Source organism: Pempheris klunzingeri, chromosome 11 (assembly GCF_042242105.1).
Source record: "Pempheris klunzingeri isolate RE-2024b chromosome 11, fPemKlu1.hap1, whole genome shotgun sequence".
Taxonomy (NCBI): Eukaryota; Metazoa; Chordata; class Actinopteri; order Acropomatiformes; family Pempheridae; genus Pempheris; species Pempheris klunzingeri.
Window position 1 is genome coordinate 2,680,076 of NC_092022.1, and position 23,434 is coordinate 2,703,509.

General features: G+C 43.1%; 2 protein-coding genes across 2 annotated transcripts in view; both read right to left on the bottom strand.

Annotated features, from left to right (window-relative positions):
- Positions 1–23,434, bottom strand: part of LOC139209420 (glutathione synthetase-like) — a 180,306-nt gene that overhangs the window by 137,731 nt on the left and 19,141 nt on the right. The gene's annotated exons all lie outside the window — the stretch shown is intronic.
- Positions 13,368–22,302, bottom strand: LOC139210043 (glutathione synthetase-like). The gene is made up of 12 exons (XM_070839999.1): positions 22,168–22,302; positions 20,645–20,790; positions 20,350–20,425; positions 18,379–18,518; positions 18,066–18,185; positions 17,810–17,890; positions 17,621–17,698; positions 16,904–16,970; positions 16,281–16,475; positions 16,069–16,150; positions 13,728–13,917; positions 13,368–13,488 (listed from the first exon to the last, which is right to left on the bottom strand). Exons 1-12 carry the CDS (start codon positions 22,300–22,302, stop codon positions 13,368–13,370), a joined length of 1,431 nt encoding a protein of 476 aa, XP_070696100.1.

Here is a 23,434-nt window from a genome sequence, read left to right on the forward strand (position 1 = left end):
AATGAATTTCCCGCTCTCACACTGCTGGTGAGCGCAGGCTTTCCGGCTCCAGCCAGGCTGATAGTAACTGCTGAGTAGGGAGAGCCTGTCAGTGGCTGCTGACCATCAATTATATAAAGCTCCCCTGACTGTACTCCCTGAACTTTCCATTGGGCTGTTTGTTAATCAGTCATTAATAGCAGTGGAAACCAGGGGATTATGCAGTCTACAGTTTATAGTAATGAAGAACTCGAAAAGGTACAAAAACAGGAACTGACCTTTACACTTCCTGCTGGCTTTTTGTGTGTGTGTGTGTGTGTGTGTGGGTGTGTGTGTGTGTGTGAGGCTTGACGATTCTGCTTCCTCTGAGCCAACTCAGGTTGACAAAGCTTTGTGTGTGTGTGTGTGTGTGTGTGTGTGTGTGTGTGTGTTGTAGGAATGCACATGGGACCCACGGGAGTTCCTATGTGTTGAAATCATCTGTCACTGTCCTGACGCTCACAACAGTAGACAGGATATTATCATCAGACTGAGGTGACGGAGCAGAGAGTGATACTGAACAACAAAACCATGCAAATAGGTCCAGTGATGATATTAACACTACACGTATGAACATATGCGCGCACACACACACACACACACACACACTGTGGTAACAGTGAATGCAGACAGACATACAGTACATGCAGACGATGATAATGAGACAGATATAAAAGTCAAACACTCACATTTATCCTGACAGAAGGAACAAGGAACTCTATTATCAGCACTCAGTGGTGTCTGCTGTCAAATCACTTAGCACATGACCGCAGTTGTCTAATCTTTCAGGGCACAAATGCAGATTACCAAAAAGAAAAGCGACTCAAACCGTCGCATAATCACTTACAAATACATGATGAGAATCAGAACCTTTTTTTTTTTTTTTCATGTCTTATAGGATTTATGCTCCCTGAACTTTCCTGAACCACCGCGTACCCATGAAGCAGCCATGCTAGCAGGTCTGAGAGGCACAGTGGCGATAACTGCTAACACTTGCTGTGGAGCATTAAACGATGATGGGGATGTCAGCTTCAAGGAGCAAGGTTTTAGGTTCTTTACATTTTGAATATATTTGGTTTTGAACTGACGATGGCATGAGATGAAAAGTCAGGGGATCACCAAAGTTTTTAGAAATCATCCTGAGGGCAGCATGAACGCCTGAACTGTCTAGGAAATTCAATCTATCCAGGCCATTTCATTCAAAACCACAAATGTCACCGTCATGGTGGCGCTAGAGGAAAAGTCAGGGGGTCACCAAAGTCATTATGATTAATCATAAGGAAACCACGAATCTCTGCACAAACTTTCACTGCAGTCCATCTTCATTTAGGTATTTTACTGAGTGCATTAGTGTGAGCCGTGGCTTTGAGCCTGTGATACGATGTTTACACGGAGCATCAGTGACCTGCTTATTCATTATCCCTGAACACACCGCTCTAGCAGCATCCAGGTGTCTGATCATCCGTGTGCTGTTGTGTCTTCATTTCTTTCCATTTTAGTCATTATGGTCCGTACCAACAAAGAATGTTCAGACACCTGGAGACATCCTGGTCCCACTGGAGCACTCAAGGGATCGTATCCAGGTTTCACAACGCCGGCTTTATCCCGGCTTCTGAAATCAGAATATGATGTTTACATGCACAAAACACACTCAGGATACTTAGTGATGTTGTCACTGAAAAACAAATACGTCAGCCTGTTGAGGAAAAGTCAGGGGCTCATTAAAGTCAGCAGGATACATCCCCTGGAGATCAAGAATGTCTGTATGACATGTAATGGAAATCAATCCCAATAGGTGCTGGACTGACCGATCAACAGAGCCGCGCCACTAGCACGAATGAAACTATTGTTTTATTGTTTTTCATAGGATTTCCTGGTTGCAGTTCAATTTTAAGATCACTTCAAGTGAGTGTTTCCTCTACTGAGGGGAGGCTTATTTTAGTACAGTCATGATGACTGTGATGCCGGTAATCCTGCATGTGCGGAATTAGGAAAACCGACACTGATACCACAATGGCAAATTGGGAGTTGTGGTCTTAGTAGAGGATGTAAACAGCAAAGGTACAATGAGAGCCAGGGGGCACTTTCACTTCCAGCTATTCTCGTTAATAGGATGCAGTGGACATGGAAGAAGGAGGAGGAGGAGGAGGAGGAGGAGAAGCAGTGAGCGCTGCGTGTCTTCTCTGCCTCCCCATACAGAGGATAAGCATACACACACACACACACACACACACACACACACCCTACATAGTCATGCATTTTACAACAAGCTGCAGACGTACATTCACACACACACAAATATCCAAATCTCGCTGACGCCGTTGCTCACCAACCTTCCTCTGTGCGGAGCCGGAGCAGAGGAGAGCAGGGTGACTCTGACCCACTTCCGTCCTGACATGACCCATATCGTGACTCTGTTCCCCTGTCCTCTGCCTGTGTAACACACACTCTAATCCACACACCCTCCACTCACACTTAAGGGAGAGAGAGAAAGAGAGAGAGGTCACCGGCTAAGTGGGCCAGCGCTTGTGTAACTGGCTTATTACACTGCGAATGTTTGGTCTGGAGCTGGATTGTTAGCCGTTGGTAGCTGTGTGTTGGGATTTCAGGAGAAAGCGCCTCAGGGATTTGCTGCTTCCACTGAATTTCTGCTGAACTGTTCCCCAAACATGACCATACAAATCTAATAAAATTGGGTGGAGCATAATTCAATCCATCAGCGCTTTGTTGACCACTGTCCTTGTTTGACAAAGGCTGGTGATTCATATGCGCAAACTTTTGCAACCACATTGCAAACAATCAACCCTATCAATTTACATTTATATAAAGGTGGGAGGGGGGCAGAGATGCTCAGCAACAACAATAGCACTAGAACTAGGAGTTAGTAAACTGCAGCCAGGAGGACCACGACCACTATCCACAGGAACCTGGGAGACGAAAGGGCACAAAAACAAAGACACCAAGTTAGAAACACGCATTAATGAGACATGGATGCAGATGGAGAAGGAGGGAAAACCACAATATGGGAACAGGGAATTAAAAGCAAGACGTGTTTACAGACACTGAAGTCAGTCTTGGTTTGAACTTCCCTTAATGACTATGTGACACTGCACACGGAAACACGTTTGAGGTGATCCAAATGTGATGAATCTAAACTGGGCTAATTGCTATAATTCACATCAGTAACCTTGCGTTCGCCCTCTCTCTGGGACCTCAGGGAACAAAACACAGAGGTATTTTTCTTTGGCTGCTCTGTACAGCACAACAGTGAATGCTGGAGAGTTTCCTGTGGGAGATTCTCTGGTGCTGACGGCCCTCCGCTGACAATGACCCTTGTCTCTGTTTGACGACCCGGACCACTCGCTGGAATGTGTCACGCTTGCAAGTCAGCACCAGAGATTTGTAATCATTACGGGAAGGAACAAAAACAGGAGGCGAACTAAATAACAGGAGGACTTTATTTCAAGTGAGCGGTGATGTTTGAGGCTGGGGCTGGATGTCATGTGAGGGATGATACCTGACAAGGTGTAACCTTCCACCTGACGTGAAACAAATTCTACATTCTGATTGGCTGAAAGGTGTTGAACTAATACTACTACTACTACTACTACTAACGAATGAATATATAGGCAACCATGGCAACGGCACTGAAGCTTCATTGGTGTAACAAGAAGAATTAGGGATTAGTTGGAGGTCTATTTTAGACAAGATAAAAATAAAAGAAATAAACACCAGAACAGAACAATTTAACATCTCGTGCAACACATGAACGTGAAACTTTTTGCTGCCCCTGAGCACAAACTGTAAAAACAGCACTAGGATCTAACGGTGGAAGAGAAACGTGGAGGATCACCAAAATAATTTGAAATGTTCGTGGGTTTTCTTGCACGAAAAGGGAATAAAAACACAGACCTTTTATATCTATATATTAGATTTATATTGTCTTGTTAATAAAATGTGATCGACTCCTTGCAGACAATCTAGACTTGACATTGTGTAATGCAAGATAAACTGCTCCTTATCCATCTCTTATTCACACGCACAAAAACTCAATTACCAAATGCTGACACCAGGGTCAAACTAAACTGTCTGTGTCACTGGTAAAAGGAAACAGTCACAAAGAAGCTCCTGTAGAGAGAGATTTCCTCTTTAAATGTCTCAGATTGTTTAATTAGATAACTGTCCAAGGCACAAAGAGGTCAAAGTTTCTAATATTTGACCAAAGGAAAGTCAGAAAAATGAGAAAACGTTTGTCTAGCAGAACTTTTTCCTCTTGAACTTTGTTTCTTCCTCTTTTCTGCAGCATCAGTACGAGTACGTGTACTAGGACTCTGATTGAAGGACATTTCTATTGTTTTATTGGTACTTTTATCAAAGATCTGAGGAGTTCTTCCACCACTGAAGGCAGCGCCCAGTTTAAGTTTAAGTTTTATCGGTGCAAACTCACAGCAGTAAAGTTCAAATCAAAGAAACATGTTAAGGCAGATTGAAAATGTGTTGTGTTTGCCTGGTATGAACTCTGCAGATCTCGTGGCGCTTGTTGACTGTATGTGGAGAATATCTTTGGTTTTACTGCCACCTAGTGTTCGACCCATGGAACTGCAGCCTGCATTCAGATAAAACAAGTATTTGATGAATGAAGCTGTAGGTCCAGAAGATAAGCTTGTCATTCTGCCTTAACTCTCCCTTTTCTACTATTAAAATAAAAAAACATGACACAACCATCATCATCATCTTCACTACTACACGGTAACTTCACCTTTTTTCACGCCGTCGTCCTGTTCGACGCTCTTTGTCCTCAAAATGTGACAAACAACCTCACCGAGGACCGATTCTCCACGGTCTGCAAGACCCCCCGTTTTCTTTAAATCCCTCTATTTATCTCCCTCCGCAGAGTTGACATGTAAATATATTTATTTTGTCACTAATCTGATGGATTTTATACCCTTGACATCGATTCTGTTCTACACCGTACACTGAAATACTTTGTGCTCCAGCCAGGGCCGGCTCTAGGCATAGGCCATATAGGTGGTCGCCTAGAGCACCAGCTGCTGGAGGGGCGCTGCCGGTAATAATTTGCATCCCCGAGTGGCGCCCCCCGTCCGTCCGCCACTGTTGAGACGCACGCAGAGAGTTTGCGTCAATGTCATATATGGTTGTGCTCATAAGTTTACATACCCTGGCTTTTATTTTGGAAGTTATGACTGATCATGCAGAAAACTTTTCCTTTATGTAGAGATAGTGGTCAGGTGAAGCCATTTATTATCTTTTTAAATCATAATGATAACTGAAATCACCCAAATGGCCCTGATCAAAAGTTTACATACCCTTGAAGGTTTGGCCCGATGATATTCACACAGGTTGACACACACGGGTTTAAATGGCTATTAGGGGAAAGTGTCCACACCTGTGACTTGTTTGATTGTAATTAGTGTCTGTGTATAAATAGTCAGTGGGTTTCTTAGATCTGGAGAGAGCCCTGCACATTTCATCCAGAGCTGCACAGTTTTTCTGGATACTGAGCCATGGGGAAAGCAAAATAACTGTCCAAGGACCTGCGAGAAAAGGTAGTTGAGCTCTATAAATCAGGAAAAGGATATTAAAAGATATCCAAAGTAAAATTAAGCTTTTGTGAAGCACTGAACCACTTGAGCCAGTTGTTTAGAAAATGGGTTGATTACTCGAAGCTTCAGTTACAGTGACCTCTCCTGGCGAAGTGCGAGGCTGCAGCGGATTTGAAGTATCATGTTCTATTTACAAATAAAGATTGATGAATGTGTGTATTGTGTTATTGAGGAGAGAGTGCTGGGAAATTATGCCGTGGGATGGGGAGCACTCAAAGATTTTTACTGAGGTACATTTGTTTTTCAACTGTTTTTGGATTGAGCCAGTTTCTTTTTTTTTGCTCACAACTTCTCCACATTTGGAAAATACTCGCTCACAATAAAATCGTGCATAAAAATCGTCTGGCTAGTTTGAACAGATGAGGGTACACGTTTTGATGGATCAACCAGTAAGCCTGTGGGTCTTCTGATCTTTCCAGCGGTGGATCAGTCACTGCACCTCCACTGTAGCATCCGCTGTGGCATTCCTTGTCCTCCTCGCTTCAGAAGCATCTCTGTTCAGAGTTTCCCAAAGGTTAATACCTGAAAGACAAAAGTAAAGGTAATCATCAGTACTGAAAGGTTTCAATTTATATCCTTTTTTGTTTGTATGTATCTTGTCCTGCATTTTATCAATAACATTACCTGTGGATGATGGATTTTCAACATTTGCTGGTGCTGGTTGGTGCTTGCTTCTGTAGGTGTGTCAGGTGGTGTGTATCTTATCAATTGTGAGCATTGTGCTGTCAGTCGTTTTACTGATGCCTGTGCCTGTACTTGATTGTAGAATCCAATGGTTTTGAATCTAGGATCCAGCAGCGTTGAAATGGTCAGTGCTGTTTGGTTCTCCGTAGTGTCAAACTTGTTTTGCATCACTGACACCAAGTTCTGTCCCAGTAGTTTAGCTGTGTTTTGGCTTATTTTCCCCATTGTGTCATACAAGTATAACATTAACATTTTCGTCATTGGGATAACCTTGACCCAGAGACTCCTCGGACAGTTGTACTGTTGCCTGGTAAAAGGGGGCAAGCAATGGCAGGCATGCAGCAGCTGTTTCATAGTCCTCAGAGGACAGAGGTCTCACGTCTGTTCTGACTGTCTCGCTTCGAAAAGGCATTGTAGCATGAGGAAGGTGCCATTCCAGCGTGTGTCCACCTCCTGAATAGGCTTCATCACTGGGTGATTCATCTGCTCCTGCACTTCTCTGAGCTTCTCTTTTGCTGTTGTGCTGGTTTTGAAGAATGTGACTACTTTTTGTGCCATTGTGCGTAGGTCTTGTAGGCCAGAAGTTGCATCAAGAGACTTCTTCACCACTAAATTTAGTGAATGAGCAAAGCAAAGTGCATGTCTTAGATTTAAACTTCTGACAGAGGCAACCATATTAGCTCCTGCATCATTAATAGCTGTTTGGAAGCTTGTTATTGGGGCAGCTCTTGTGTTGACATTTGAATCGCAGATTTTGAACGGACACACGCCGACAGGATGGAATGTTCCCGCATCATCAAAGACAGAATTCTTTTCGTGAGGTTCTGAAGAGTATATAAGTAGGTGACATTTCTTCAGGCAGTCACGTCATTTCATTTCAACCCGTTCAACAGCACTGTGACACGAGGATATCTTGGAAGAATTGACAACGCAGACCACTGATACAGACGACATCTGTTCATCAGAGCCCAACTGCAACTTTACACGACAGCATTTCTTTTAAATTGGTTCTTCCAGCCAAAGGAAATGCAGCCAGTACGCGAGCCAAGGCGATACAACAGGGACGCCAGTCAGCAGGCCCCAGGCGTGTCTCGCCACAACGTCCCGATGGAGTCTGATTCACTTCATTCTGAAGTTACGAGGCTTAATGAACTCTTGGAGAGAGAGAAAGCCCGCACTTTGAATGAAAAAGAAATCAGAGTCCAACTTGACCAAGAGTTGGATGACATCAAGGTGAAACTGACCAAGCAGAAAACCCTGAAAGAAATGTATATCAACAGGGAAAAGGAAACCAGAAGACAGCTAGAGAGGCTGCAGCAGTGCAGTGATCAAGAAACTCTACGCACTGCAGAGGTTGCTGCTCAGGGGAGGGACACCAGCCAGCATAAGAAGACGGCTGATCTCCGTATGGAGATCAGCTGTCTCAAAGAAGAACTGGAAAGGATGAGCGCTTCACACCATGAGGTCAGCGTCCGCTATGAAAGGGACCAGCATCTGATCCAGACCTTGAGGGCTGAGCAGGACGCCCTCCGTCAGAAGGTCTCAGAAGAGGTGCCGTGCGGGCAGAGGGAGGCCATTCCGAATGCTCCGGCCATGACACACAAAACCGATGTTGACGTCCCAATGGAGTCTGATTCACTTCGTTCTGAAGTTGCGAGGCTTAATGAACTCTTGGAGAGAGAGAAAGCCCGCAATTTGAGTGAGAAAGAAATCAGAGTCCAACTTGACCAAGAGTTGGATGACATCAAGGTGAAACTGACCAAGCAGAAAACCCTGAAAGAAATGTATATCAACAGGGGAAAGGAAACCAGAAGAGAGCTAGAGAGGCTTCAAGAAACTCTACGCACTGCAGAGGTTGCTGCTCAGGTGAGGGACACCAGCCAGCATAAGAAGATGGCTGATCTCTGTCTGGAGATCAACCGTCTCAAAGAAGAACGGGGGAAGATGTGCGCTTCACACCATAAGGTCAGCATCCGCTATGAAAGGGTCCTGACCACTGTCAGACAGCAGGCTGAAACCCGTCAGTGTGAGCTTGAGAAGGAAATCAGGTGTCACGCAGACAGGGTGTCAGAGGACCAGCGTCTGATCCAGACCTTGAGGGCTGAGCTGGACGCCCTCCGTCAGAAGGTCTCAGAAGAGGGGCCGTGCGGGCAGAGGGAGGCCATCCCAAATGCTCCGGCTATCAAACCTCTGAAGGAGGCTGGTGTCCCAGAGAAGAAGCCGTGCGAGCAGGAGGAAGCCATTCCGAATGCTCCGGCTATCAAACTTCTGGAGGAGGTCGAGATCTTAGAGAAGATGCCGTGCGGGCAGGAGGAAGCCATTCCGAATGCTCCGGCCATGACACAGGAAACCGATGTTGACGTCCCAGAGAAGAAGCCATGCAAGCAGGAGGAAGCCATTCCGAATGCTCTGGCTATCAAACTTCTGGAGGAGGTCGAGATCGTAGAGAAGATGCCGTGCGGGCAGGAGGAAGCCATTCCGAATGCTCCGGCTATCAAACTTCTGGAGGAGGTCGAGATCTTAGAGAAGATGCCGTGCGGGCAGGAGGAAGCCATTCCGAATGCTCCGGCCATGACACAGGAAACCGATGTTGACGTCCCAGAGAAGAAGCCATGCAAGCAGGAGGAAGCCATTCCGAATGCTCCGGCTATCAAACTTCTGGAGGAGGTCGAGATTGTAGAGAAGATGCCGTGCGGGCAGGAGGAAGCCATTCCGAATGCTCCGGCTATCAAACTTCTGGAGGAGGTCGAGATCGTAGAGAAGATGCCGTGCGGGCAGGAGGAAGCCATTCCGAATGCTCCGGCTATCGATGCCCTGAAGAAAGCTGATGTCTCTCAGGAGAATCTCCCAGAGACGAAGCGGATTTCAGGCTTGAAAAGATTTCGCCACTTTCTGGGTTTGAGAAAACCAAAGTGCTGGAAGAAAAAGAAAGAAGAAAACGTGTCTCCATCCAACTGAGGCACCTTACCGGACTTTACCCCCCCCCCCCCCCCACCTACTGAGGCCAAGAAGTCCATAGGCCCTTTTCACAGCAAACATTTTGTCTTGTCATAGTAAGACAAGCCAAAATGTCTGCAGTGAAAAAGGTTTATTTGATAACATGATGAAAACCATACACCCAAACAAGGCAACATCATGTCATTTCACATCGGCATGGAGGTGCAGTGGTCTTCCACGGAGAGAACCTGCCAAACGGCTGGTGTATTTCTGTGTGGAGGTCTTATGTTCCCCCCGTGCCTGTTGGGGTTTTCTCCGGGTGCTCCGGTTCCCCCCACACCACAATAATAATAATAATAAATAGATAAAATTCCTGTATATGTATTTGTGTTTTGTTGTCGCTGTCCAGTCAAGTTTTTAAAGAATCTGTTCTCCAATTTAGGGTCACGTCTCTCTTGAGGTGGGGATACGCATTACCACTGTTGACCTGATTATGAGTATAATTGCCATTCCCAATAAGCATCTGTCAGCTTAGAAATTACACGATGTACAAAGGTGCTGGTTGCCTGGAAACTAATGTCTTCAGATGTTGTACACTATCAAAAAATTTCGTAGATTTTACGATGAAAAACTGTCAAACCATGACAGTAAAAATCTGTAAACTCTAAAACAGTTTGATACTGTTTATACAACACTGAATCACCATAAATAAGTTAATCAGGAAAAAAAATTATTTTTTACAGTCTTTCTCTCGAAAAAATACATTTCCCTACTCTTACACAGTTTTTTTTAATGGAAAAATGCCGTAATATGTCTAACATTCAATACTGTGATTTTTGCATTTATTTCTCGAAAAGAATACAATTTTTCACAGTTAAATGAACATACTATTGTGCTAATAACAGAAACATGCCGTAATATTTACAAGAAGTAACATGATGATTTTTGCATTTATTTTATGTAAACAAGACAGTTTATACCTGTGAAATTGATCTACTTTTGTGTTAATAACGGACATTATTGTACATGATTTAATATTCATGACAGCTATAACCGCAATTTTTGCATACACGTCATGCTAAAAATACATATATTAAATGTTAAATACACTAACTGTTGTGCTGATAATGGAAAAATGCTGTAATATTTATAACAGGTCACATTGCAGTTTTTACATTCATTTCTCGTAAAGAATGCAGTTTGTAACTACTATTCTATAATACTATTGTGCAGATAACAGAACTATGCCATAATAAACTCAGCAAAAATAGTTTTGTAGATGTTGTTATAATGCTAATTGTCATTGTTTTTCATACGGTTGGAGAGCCTGTTTATTTGCCTTTACAATGAATTACATTAACAATTTCCATCCTAAAAAAAAAAAATATTGCCTTAAATGTTGTTTAAATTCATATCTTGAAAGTAACTCTCATACGTGAATCCCTCATGAACTTTTGGAATTAAAGCATGCATACATTTTGCAATTTTTTGTTGGTTATTCAACTTCTGTGTAGACTCCATTGTTCCAGTGGAGACTGTTCACTGTTACCCAAACAACAAGCCGTGGGTAACAAAGGACATCAAGGCCCTCCTGAATGATAAGAAGAGGGCTTTCAGGGCTGGCAACAAGGAGGAGATGAGAATCACACAGAGACACCTGAAGTACAAGATCAGAGAGGCTAAGGAGGAATATAGGAAGAAGTTGGAGCGGAAACTCCAACAAAATAATAACAGAGAGGTCTGGAGAGGGATGAGAACAATCACTGGTTTTAAGTCAGCTGGCAACAGTGGACTTGAAGGCAGTGTGGAATGGGCCAATGAACTTAATCTGTTCTTCAACAGATTTGATGCCCAGGCCCCTGCACTCCCTATAGACACTAACATCAACACCTCGATTATTCTGCCCCCAACAACACCTACTCCACTCTCTCCCCCTCACCCTCCTTACAGCCTCTCATCTTCAAGGGAAGGCCACTCTCTCACCTCTATCCCCACCCCCTCACCCCCATCTTCAGTGACTATCACAGCTGAAGATGTTAGAAGACAGCTGGGGAAACTTCACTCTGGCAAGGCTGCAGGCCCTGATGGTGTCAGCCCCAGGGTGCTCAAAACCTGTGCCATCCAGCTCTGTGGAGTTCTTCAGCATGTCTTCAATATGAGTTTGAGTCTGCGGAGGGTCCCGGTGATGTGGAAGACGTCCTGCCTAGTTCCTGTGCCAAAGAAGCCGCGCCCCGGTGACTCTAAGGACTACAGACCTGTGGCGCTGACCTCCCACATCATGAAGACCCTGGAGAGACTCATCTTGGAGCAGCTCCGGCCCGTGGTCAAATCATTTTTGGACCGCCTACAGTTCGCCTACCAGCCCCAACTTGGAGTGGAGGATGCCATCATCTACCTGCTTGACCGCATCTACACTCACCTGGACAAGACGGCGAGCACTGTGAGAGTCATGTTTTTTGACTTCTCCAGTGCTTTCAACACCATCAGCCCAGGTCTACTGGGTGAGAAGATGTCAGCGATGCAGGTGGACCCCGCCATCGTGTCCTGGATTGTGGACTATCTGACTGGCAGACCACAGTATGTGCGCCTGAAACGCTGTGTGTCAGACAGAGTGGTCAGCAACATCTGTCCTTCAACATCTGCAGGACCAGGGCCGGCTCTAGGCATAGGCCATATAAGCGAGCAGCAGCTGCTGGAGGGGCGCTGCCGGTAATAATTTGCATCCCAGCGTGGCGCCCCCCCCCCCCTGTCCGCCGCTGTTGAGACGCGCCCCCCCCGTCCAGTCCTACACCATGGAAGGGGCGCGGGGCGAGTGATCGGTGCACATCTCGCCTAGGGCACCATTATGGCTAGAGCCGGCTCTGGCTCCAGACACTTAACTCTTTTTTTGTTATGGTAGGGTAAGGTTCTGTTCAAATGATCAGCTTACTCTGCATATTACATTTGGTACTTTATATAGTCTATATTACATTCTGTATTTATTTACCTTTATTTAGTTATTCATTACCTTGGAACTTACAACATTTTGTACATTTTTATTTTGCTTATTTGTTTGTATTCATGGTGGTGCTCACTTTAACTTTCTATGCTGCTATTGTAACACCAGAAATAAAGTATTTCTATCTATCTAGCTTGTTATTAAACTCGCATGTGCCTGCAGATTGAATCGTAATGTGCACTGTGTTTAGCGTCTGCATTAGTAGGTCAAGTCTTAACATCTAATGACTGAAGTTGTTTACGGACAGAAAACAATTCTCCAACTCAACCTACCTTCAATTAACTGGGCTTAAGCAATAATATTGATTTTAGTGATTAATTAAGTTCTGAATCTTTTTGTCGGCTCCTGGTTACTTTGAGAAAGAAGAATGTAACTGTGGTGCTTCACCTAAGTGCCCACTGGTGGCAGTGATAGTAGACTGAGGTATAAAAAAAAGAATTTGGTGTTCAGCAAGCCACTGATGTTGATGTAAACTGGTTATCCTCTCTGAATAATGGTGATTACGGCCACCTTTAATGCAGCCAGTAGGTATTTTCCATTGTTGTTCAGCCTTTGGATGGGAATGAGAGCCTACTGAGGATGAAGAGTACAGTGGATACCAGAGTGTGTTAACAGGGCATTTTCTGTTGTCTTCAGCTGTACAAATGTGGCTCAGTGGTAGAGTGGGTGGTCAACATGTCGAAGTGTCCTTGGGCAAGACACTGAACCCCAACTTGCTCCTGAAGCATGAAAGAACAGTCTCCTCCAAATTACGTTCCTCCTGTATGAACGATGTGTGAATGGGTGAATGAGGATGTCATGTAAAGCGCTTTGAGTAGTTGAAATAACTAGAAAGGTGCTATACAAATACAGACCATTTACCATTACCATTGCAGAGGCTGGACTAGGGTTCGGTATCTTATCGGCATTGATCTTTTCAAAATAGAAAAACCCAGGACAAAATGAACACTGCCTTAAGAAAGCAACTATGAAATAAATAAACATAAAAGGACATTAAATTATGCTGGAAGGGACATCATCCTCATGCTGTAGCAGCCAAAGTAACAGTGTGGCCCAAAAGTTTATTTCACTGTTGTCCTTGTGAACATTGGTTTGTTTAAAGCTCCTCAGACGAGGAGAGGCTCGTCCAGCACGGCCACTGCTGCTACGCCTCCGTCTGAGTGCTCGGAGCTCTTGGTCCTCAGCACATGACCCATGCACTCGTTCATCATCATGTCTTCACCTTGCCTAGAAAGACAAAACGGATGAATGTTTTCTGAATGTTGTCATTTCTTACACTGGACCAAGACCAACGGCCCCCTCAGTATTTACTGCAGTGTGTAAAATCATATTTTTACGTATATCATTTAGCAAACTTTGAAGTTCACAACTACATGTTGAAGCTGATATTAATGAACTGTTATTTACAGACTGCGTCCTCTCAAACGTCCTCCTGTGAGATGCCATGAGGAAGGCATGAGACATACCTGACATAAGCTCCAAGCATTCCCAGTTCACTGAGACAGTTAGTGACTCTGTGAGGAGCGTCTCGTCTCAGCAGGTAGTTCTGCACGGGGGCGGGGTGGATTTTGTCCATCAGGATATAAGCCATCCTCTCTGCGCTGTCCTTCACTCCCTGCAGGACATCGCAGATCTCTGATCCATAAATGTTGTTACCTGGAAAAACATCGTAACACACGTAAGACTCCAGTGTCTTAAAGAGTAGTTCAATATTACAACAACGATTGACTTTCTCACTTTCTCAGATCTACAGTTGAGGCCAAAATTATTAGCCCCCCAGGAATTATGGAACATTTTCCTAAAATTCTGCCCAATGTTTACCTAATGGCATCTGCCCCTTCACAGTGAGGCACAGAGTGTGTGTGTGTGTGTGTGTGTGTGTGTGTGTGTGTGTGTGTGTGTGTGTGTGTGTATGTGTCTGTTCGGGTTTTGGGGTTAGGTGGGCGCTTCCAGAGCTTATAATGCACCATCTTGAGGTTAGGAATTATATGGTACTATTTCTGTTTGTTTTGAAATACAATTTGTCACTATAGTCAAATATATATTTAGAGTAATGTCCATTCAAGATTATTGAATGTGCATTTGTATATTGTTCTTTTTCTATTATTGTACCAAAATACTTTTATTTATATTTGTACAGATGTTGCTGATTATTGCCTTGTGTACATCTGGATGTCATACCCCACTGTTCTGAATAAAAGTTATAATAAAAAAATAAATAAATAAAACTTGATATAATCACACATTCACCAGTGCTATTTAGTAGCTTTTGGTACATTTTGGAATGTAAACTAAATTTTTAGGCTTGCTTTATATCAAATATAGTAAAAAATGGGGTGGTCAAAAATATTAGCCCCCATGTGAACTTTTGCTTTCAAAACACACCTAATCAACCAGCTCAAACCACACTTGTGCAGTCAATTGGCTTCCTAACAGCACCCGAGCATTCAATCAGCATTGAGCTTTACTTAAGGGACTCCAAACAGGGCACTTGAACACATTATTGAGAGGGACTACTCTTACTCACCATGCCAAAGACAAAGGAACTCAGTCTTGAGCTCAGAAAGAAGATAGTGGAGGCTCATAATGAGGGGGAAGGCTATACTGCCATTTCCAAGTGTTTTACAGTGTCTAGAACAGCTGCACGTTGCATCATTGCTAAGTACAAGGAGACAAATTCTGTAAGAAACAAACCTGGGCGTGGTCGAAAGCACAAAATTTCAAGAACTTTGGAGAGGAAAATAGTCAGAGATGTCAGCAAGAAGCCCCGGACATCTGCCAAGATGATTGTTGCTGACCTGCTGGAGTTGATGTTTCAAGGAACGCAGTTGTGAGGGCTCTTAGTCTAGGCTTAGGTCGTCCCTGGGTCTTCTAACAAGACAATGACCCAAAGCGTACGTCAAAATTGGTCCAACAGTTCTTAAAGGACACCAAAACCACCAAAGTGAATGTCCATGCTCGGAAACCATGCAATTTGGACCAGCTGGAACAATTTGCACTGGAAGAATGGACCAAAATCCCTCAAGAGACATGTGCCAACCTTGTAAAGAACTACTCTAAGAGGTTGTTGTCAGTTGTGGCTCAGAAAGGGTACGCTATTGACTATTAATGGCCAGGGGGCTAATAGTTTTGGCCGTGTCATTTTTGCCTTTTCTTGTTTCTGCTCATTGCATCAATAAAATATCCTAATCAAACTTAGTGAACATTTTGTCTTTGTGTTTTGGAAACAAATAAACTATAAAGGCTTGTTGTTAATGGTCATTTCATGGAGAAATCAAGGGTTTTGTCTGATTTCACAAGGGGGAAGAAGATCAAATGCCTCTCTTGTGTGTTTGTGCTAAATATGAAGCCACAGATGGTTAGCTTAGCATAAAGATAGGAAGCAGAAGGAAACAGCTAGCCTGGCTCGGTCCAAAGGTAGAAAACAATCCGCCTACCAGCACTCAGCCCGCAGACAGTGGGCCAGCGTTTACAGGCAATTTGACATAGTATTGGGAAGCTGGCTGTTGTCCCAATATTCAAAAGTAGAGGAACCTGTAAGTACAGGCCATTCAGCATCCTACCTACAGTGTGTAAGGTCAGAGCAAATCATGTGCAATCTGAATACCAGTTCAAAGAAATCAAATCTCTATCGGAGAGAGGTGGAGCTGTTGGAACTGCGCTTGACTTCAAGAAGGCATTTGAAAAGTTAATCATGGAGTTATCATGTCAAAGTTATCTAGGTTTCTCCAGATGCGCTTTAATGGCAATCTGTTTAGCATTTGCTGTTTGGGGATCTTGCTACTACAGATGTTTCTCTTGTCGTACCTCCTCCCTCTCGCTGAGGCTTCAGGACAAAGCGGTCTGGTGCTGCCAAAGCCATTGCTACTGTTTGGTCGCCCTCTGGTCCCTAAAGACGACGACAACGCAAAGAAACAAAACAGGAAGAGAAAACAGGCCATTAGAGCATTAGAGTTAACAATTAACTTCATTTGTCTCCACCATTAAAACATTCAACCAGCTGCCTGCTGTCATCTCACCATGTCTAGAGTGTAGAGGCCAGCGAACGTTGCTCTGATCTGCTCCACCACTTCGGGCTGGTCGGGGAAGAACCTCTCCAGGACTCCCGGTTTGGCGAGCACCTGCTGGACCTTCTTGGTCCCGGCCAGGTGAGTGCTGATATCTGGACATTTCACGGCCAGAGAGCGCTCCATCAGGAGGCGAGCATCCCACGTCTACGGCAAACAGGATTTTGTGTTAGAAATTACACACGTCTGTTCAAATGCTTATTTTAAAGAAGAGGGGACTCCTTGGACTGACACAAGTAATTAGGAGGCAACAAATATTTTATGTTTTTGGACATTTTAGCTTTTGTGATGCATCATGAAATTACTGCAAAAGCTGGAAAGAAAGCCCTGGTATATTTTGTTCTAACAGTGAGTCAGAGCCTGTGCTCTAGTGAAGCAGACAACACAGCTAAATGAAGAGTGAATATTAGACTTAAAATTCAAAATAAATGTCTGCTGGGCGTATAAATAAGCACCTGTTAACTCCAGCAACTTTATGAGGTGATAATATTTCAGTATACTCTTTCTCTGCTGCACATAATAAGCTGAAAATTAGCTAAGTAACACAAACGTTATTATTATTATTCATATCTTACCTCTTCTGTGTAGTGATCTGGCATGTAGCCGTAGCGGTAGTACACCACGGCTACCTCCAGCCCGTCTCTGCAGAGTCACAGTTAGAAAACTGTTAAGACGTGACAGAGATATCTTGAGCAGGACCAAAGGAACTGAAACATTACAACCATGCCAGCTAGCAGGATCTGCACAATCAATAAAAATGGCTCGGTTAATCAATGTCATTAACAGAAACAGAATTTTTTTACTTGAGATCAGAGATTACAGCTGTCTGATTCAGCCATTATGCGGCGGAGAGGCAGATATGTGTGCTTTGTGGTTAAATTGGCTCTCTTATTGCCTTTGTACTGAAGAATTAGTGAAGATCACTGCAATAAATGATCAATATTAATCTCATATAGCCGCAATATATCTCATCTTAGCACAAAGACTAGAAACAGGTCCTAAGGTACAACAATCCACCAACCAGCACCTCTAACGCTCACTGAGTGGATGATATTTCTGACCGGGCATCGGTTACTGTACCTCAAATCATTCTTGTTGTTAATTATGGTTAAGCTAAGCTAATCATCATATTCAGGGAGCAGACATTAGTGTTGTTTCTTAACTTCTCATCTAACTTGCAATAAGAAAAGAAATTATTACCTGAAAAGTAAAAAAAAGAAACACAGCTCTCAGCGATTCACAATTAAAACACGTGTTTCACTGTGATTAAAAAACAAGAAAGAAAAACTCACATGAACAATTTTTTGTCTCCATCAAGAGATCCTCTCCTGGAGACCTCCTCAAACCTTCTGCGGATGACGGCAATGTTCCTGCACGGACAGAGAGAAAGTTCAAATGTTATCTATAAGTCTTATAGACAACATCTTATAGATAACGTTTGAACTTTTTTGAACTCCTGTGTTTTCATGATGTGTGCTTACCTGTTCCACAGCTCTCTCTCAATGCAGCGATGACTGAGTTTGCTAATCTGGACTTCCTCAACCAGAAACAGGATCACTGCCCTGCAGAGAGAGGATCAAGATTGGTACTGATTTCCAGTCAGCAATAAAGATAAAATACTGTTCCACTACCTGCAGTGTAATCAGGAGTGATTGTTCCCAGGTTTGAATGTTGGAAAAACACTTTTTATATTTACTATGTCTATGAGATCTCGACCTCCACCGTCACCGCGCTTACTTCTGCTGGCCATAGAGTTCCCATCCTTTGGCGAGAGCGGCACCAAGTCTAGCAGTCCTGCTGGTGGTGTCCGGGACGGACTCACTCTCTTCCAGAAGGCCGACCAACCTCAGCACGTGCCTGACAAATCAGGGAGAAACTGTGTTTTGTACAAAGGGAAATCACACATGCAGCAATCACAATAACTTAGAATAACACCGGTTTCACTGCGCAATGATTATATTAAAACAACAAACATACACTTGACCTGATCGCACTATCCCCCTTCCAGCTGAACCAGTTGATAAAAACACTTCCTTGTGTTTTCAAATACCTATGCACTAACGAGAGCCGATCAGACACACCAAAACCCCCAGCAGCAATAGTGTTGATCTCTATTTGCTTCAGGAAAGAAGTCCCATCCTCTCTGTGATCCAGCATGTAGTCAGACCGGTTCAAACCCATCACAATGGACTGGAAAGAAGATACACAATTCACAATGTTTGAGTCAGTCACACTAAGCAGAACATTTTCTATGTTTACGTTGGCACATTGAGGATACCGTGCCATTTTTCCAACGGCCCGAAAAACCCAGTTGTCTCAAAAACATCCTTTTGGCAAAGATGCCTGCCAAAGTCTTACGGTGCACTGGAATCTGCTAAGACTTTCAGAGGCATCATGCTTGTTGGAGGCCCGTCACATTAGGAGGGAGGAATGGAGCAATGACCAGTCCCCACATTCAGATACTTTACTACATTTTTGTCTTATTCTGATGTATTTTTCACCTTTGGGTCAATATCACTATAAAGTGCCTTTGGTGTCCCCATCAGAATCAGTCATCATGAAAATGTAGCAGAATAATTAAGCTCTGAGGTCTTATTATAAGTGACCAAAGATTTGCACACATATCAGTACAATAATATGTCTCTTAAAATGTGTTTCCTTCATTTTATACCATTTTTTTTCTTTGGATGTATGTGATTTTGGCATGTCCCACACACTGTTCTGCTAACTTCAGTGTGTGTAATAAGTGGTTAAATGATACTAAATCAATTTTTTTTTTTACATGGTTTTATTGTCACAACAAGTTATTTGATAAAACAAGTCATTTTGATCATGTATATTCTATTTTCATAATAGTATTGAACATTTTGCATGTGTCCCTGAAATTGCTGTCCACCATTTTGGGCTAAATGCCCCTTTAAGAAACCCACTGATGTTTTCAGTGAGATCACAACCAGCATTTTGTCTGCTTGCAGTTAATTTATAAAAAGTGTGGGAGCTTGACCAACATGCATTTCTAACAGCATAACATCTACTTAATACAATAAATATGAAGTTAAATGGAAAATCTCAGCTTTTTTGGGGGGAAATTGGGAAGTCTCAAAGGCACCTTATGGTGATATTGAGCCCTTTATTGCCAGAGGAAAGGGATGAGAGGCTTGGAAATGAGGCTTTTCCTGGATAGTGCCCAGTTACGGAAAGGTGTATTGGACGAAATAAGGCTCACGCCAAGGATGATGGGAAATCTGAGACTGTTCGTGCCCACATCTTTATACAGACCACAGACAGAACACACCACTCCACCAGGACGAGGGGGGGCAGACTTTGTGTTCACATCAAACACAGTCACAGTTTATGAACGATGTTTCCCACATTTTACATTTTTAAAGTGACAACGAGGACCATATTACCATTTTGTTGCTTGTGTTAACACCCCCACACTGTCAAATTCAGAGAATGCACTGCACAGTTGTTTCCTGAGTGTGTGCAAATAAGGACTAATGCCCAACAAGGTGTTCATTATCAGGAATTAATACACAACAACAACAACAGCAGCAGCAGCTGGCTAACCAGCTATGTTACTGTCCCCAAATCAATATTTCAGAAACAGCAGCCTGAAACAGCCCGCTGAATGTGAGATGTGAGCAGGACTGTTGCTCTGTGACAGTTTTGGATCGCAGACAAAAAGCTTCTGTGAATAGCAATGATAAATGTGTAGCATGATCAGAGAGGGACGATGTGATCCAACGTCTCAGTGAGCTCAGAGGGGATCGGGCCACTTCCTGCAGCTTGTGTGTGAGACGCTGAAGAACCAGTAAAAAACAAAGTATAAACAGAAGCTCACACTGTGTGCAGTTACTTTCTTAAATGATGTGTCCCATTTTTAAATACTAGGTCTCCAGTAGGAACCTGAGGGCTTGGAGCTGAATGCCACGGACTGAGCAGAGACGAAAGTAGACAATAAGAGGAGTGCAAAGCCAGGTTATCTACGTCGTTAGCGATGCGAATCAAGTTTTATTACCTGTGTCTGACCTTCGCGCTGCACTTGTCTGTATATGCCAAACAGTTTAGCTGTAAAATCATCTGCCTGGATGGTGCTGTGATGCGAGAGGAGACAAATCATCAAACATGACGCAGCAGACATGAAGCAATGCATTTTTCTTTTTTTTTCTGTTAAAGAACTACAAACACAACCTCATCTGTATGGTGCTTATTAGGGTTTATGTTCAAATGCCACAATTTGCACAGGGTTTTATAGGGCAAAAAAAAAAAACATCTACATTTTCTAACCCATGCCATCAACATTCCCAGTGTACCCTGCAAGAGCCTCCTCCAGAAAGTCTGGGTCCCGGCTGATTTTGTCCACCAGCGTGTTGAAGTGAGTTTGCACGGCCAGAGCCTGAAGGTAGGCGGCTTTGGGCACCGGAGAGGGGAAGAGTGTAAACGGGATGTAGGTCACAACCTGTAAACGGGACATGAATGTCATTACCATGTGACATTACGGGAGAGTTTGGATCACATTTAGGTCCTTCCATCACATTTCCAGAGCCTTTAGTAACACCACAGGAATCTTTAAACCTTTTTTTGATCCTTGCACATCAGCAGATCTTTAAGATGACATGAAAATTGATATCCTGAAGCAACGATATGATGATATGATGAAACAATCCCTTTATCCGTACCGCTTATCCTTAGCACGCCGTGCGATTAGGTGAGAGTCAGGGCTGTCAGAAGAAGCCAGAGAACCCACTCAAGCACAAAAGGAACATGCAAAATCCACAGAGAAAGGCCCTTAGCAATGCCACCCCCACACTGTGAAACATCAGTGTCTACAACATAACACTGCATTTCAGTTTAAACTCTTTATGGTAAGACACGTTTGCTGTGAAGGAGCTCAGCTGGTTTGCACAGAGCCCTGACCTCAGCCCCTAAGAGCACCTTTGGGAGGAGTTTGGGAGTTAACTGCCTGACCTCACAAATACTCTTTTGGCTGAATAAGCACATATTCCCCCCCAACACACGCTACAAAATCTAAATAAATTTAAATTTAAAACAAATTTATCCGACCACCTGTCATAAAAACAAGAAAACACAAATATTTTAAAAAGCTGTCAAAAACTTTTCAAATTAAACATCGTATTATTATTTATTAGGCAAATAACAAAGTGGAACAACTAAATAGTCCTTATTCACATATTTTAACTTTTTGAGCGTCTCTTTTGTTATTGAGCTCCAAATAGTTCCTAGCTGTTCCCTCAGACTTGCTTTGGATTAAATTTGTGTGTGATCTATTTTTTTAATTCAATAAATCCCAGATCTGTTCGATAGGATTCAAGTCTGGACTTGTCCAGTCCATCAGTTCCTCTACTCCAGATTCCTTTTACATCATTTCAGATACATCATTCAGCTGCACATACTGGTGGGTTAATCATTACAGGAATTAAAAAGATATTTTGGTAATCAGCAATACTGTTAATTTAGGGCAGCGGAGGCAAACACCTTCCACTGGGTGGTGGTCTAATACAGTTGTTAAGCACTGTATATCTGCACACTCTTTACCCAATTTTAACTTTACCCAGCACCAATGAGTCATGTTGACCAGTCTCAGTGGTGTTTCTATATTTCTGTTGGGTTACAGGATCAAAGCAACTACTTTATCTCAGGTGGTTTTCTGAAGTTGACCCATTACTGCATCACTCTTACATTGACCCACAATAGGGCAATTATTGTTCTTGTTAGCCACTAAACTCCTCCTCTCTTTCCAACCCAAAAGGTCCCCTTGGATTATATATTCCACCTCAGCCTCAGTCAGTGAAAATCTATGTGGTCACCCCCCTACCTCAGACGAATTGGGGGTCTCGTGTGTGCGCATAAGAATCCCATGTTGAAAAGCCAACTCTTTTGCTTCATCCATTAAATCCTTTAGTCTGTCAGGATTGGTGATCAGGTCCTGGAGAACTGCTTTTACTGCCATCCTGACGGGCCTGAGGGGTCAAACACTTTTCACAAGAGACATAAACAGGAAACAAAAACGACACCAGTGCTTTAGTCCTTTAGTTATAGTATGGGGCTATACTGTTAACACGACATACTTACTATAAACTACTTGTTGGTACAAGTTTGTTTAAATGGCAGGGAAGGAGTAATGTGAGCCAAAAGCCCCGGTGGCCAAACCTTCCCCAACTATTATTAAAGTGATGTTTTACTGTAATTCTACATTGCAGCAGCACATGTTGTCAGTAATCACTCCTGCTGGCAAGAAGTCACAGATAATACTTATGATATTTGGCTAATTGGAGTAAATTTGAAAAAAGGTTCAGTTTTACTTCGTCATAAATCAATGGCTCAACTAACCAAGACTCAATTACTGTCAAGTAAAAACCAACTCCACTCCCCCCCCCCACTACTGCTGCAACACAACATTAACAGTATTGTAATTAATCAGAGATGCTCCGAAGAATTAAACTACAGAAATCAACTTCTCGTTTAAATAGTAAAACTGAATACACCATATGACAAATATATTTCCTTCCTCTGGCTGTGAGGCACGTTTAGGTCACATGTCTTCAATATTTTACAGTGTGCTTTGCATTTCATGGTCAATGATGAATATATTCCTGTAAAGTATTGTATATAAAGCACTCTTCCTTGCTCTAGGTCATCACATGATAGTATCACATATGCTTACCTTGCATGCTTTCTGTGTAGCTGAACCTTTGAGAAAACGGTGCTGCATTAGTATCTGTACAGCTGCAATGTCATGTCAGACTCTTCAAGCCACACCCCACGAGGTCCCAGCATGAGGAAGACCATGTCAGTGCACCGAATGAGTGAATCAGTTACTCTTTTTTCATACATGAGGTGCATTGAAGAATACGCTGCAGGCGTCGGCAGCTAGTTATAGTTAAAAGTGTGAAAGCAAGATGAAGGAAAACGTTCATTTGATTAATAAAGTGCCATTTCCTGCAGTATAGAGCCTCTAATCACGGCCAGTATAGCTGCTCTTTCGCTATGAAGCTCGGTTTGTATTACGCTATATACTAAAATACTACTTTTTCTGTGCTTTGGTCTGTGCTATCAGCAGTAAGTGACAAATAAAATGTTAT

Bases quoted from the DNA above. Each gene is read 5' to 3' on its own strand.
- LOC139210043 (XM_070839999.1), bottom strand. From the start codon at position 22,302: ATGGCAGTAAAAGCAGTTCTCCAGGACCTGATCACCAATCCTGACAGA. The intron at 18,519-20,349 runs GTAATAAAACTT...TCTTCTTTCCAG, and splicing joins AGCGCGAAGGTCAGACACAG to TCCATTGTGATGGGTTTGAA. The intron at 16,151-16,280 runs GTGAGATGACAG...CGTCGTCTTTAG, and splicing joins GCCTCTACACTCTAGACATG to GGACCAGAGGGCGACCAAAC.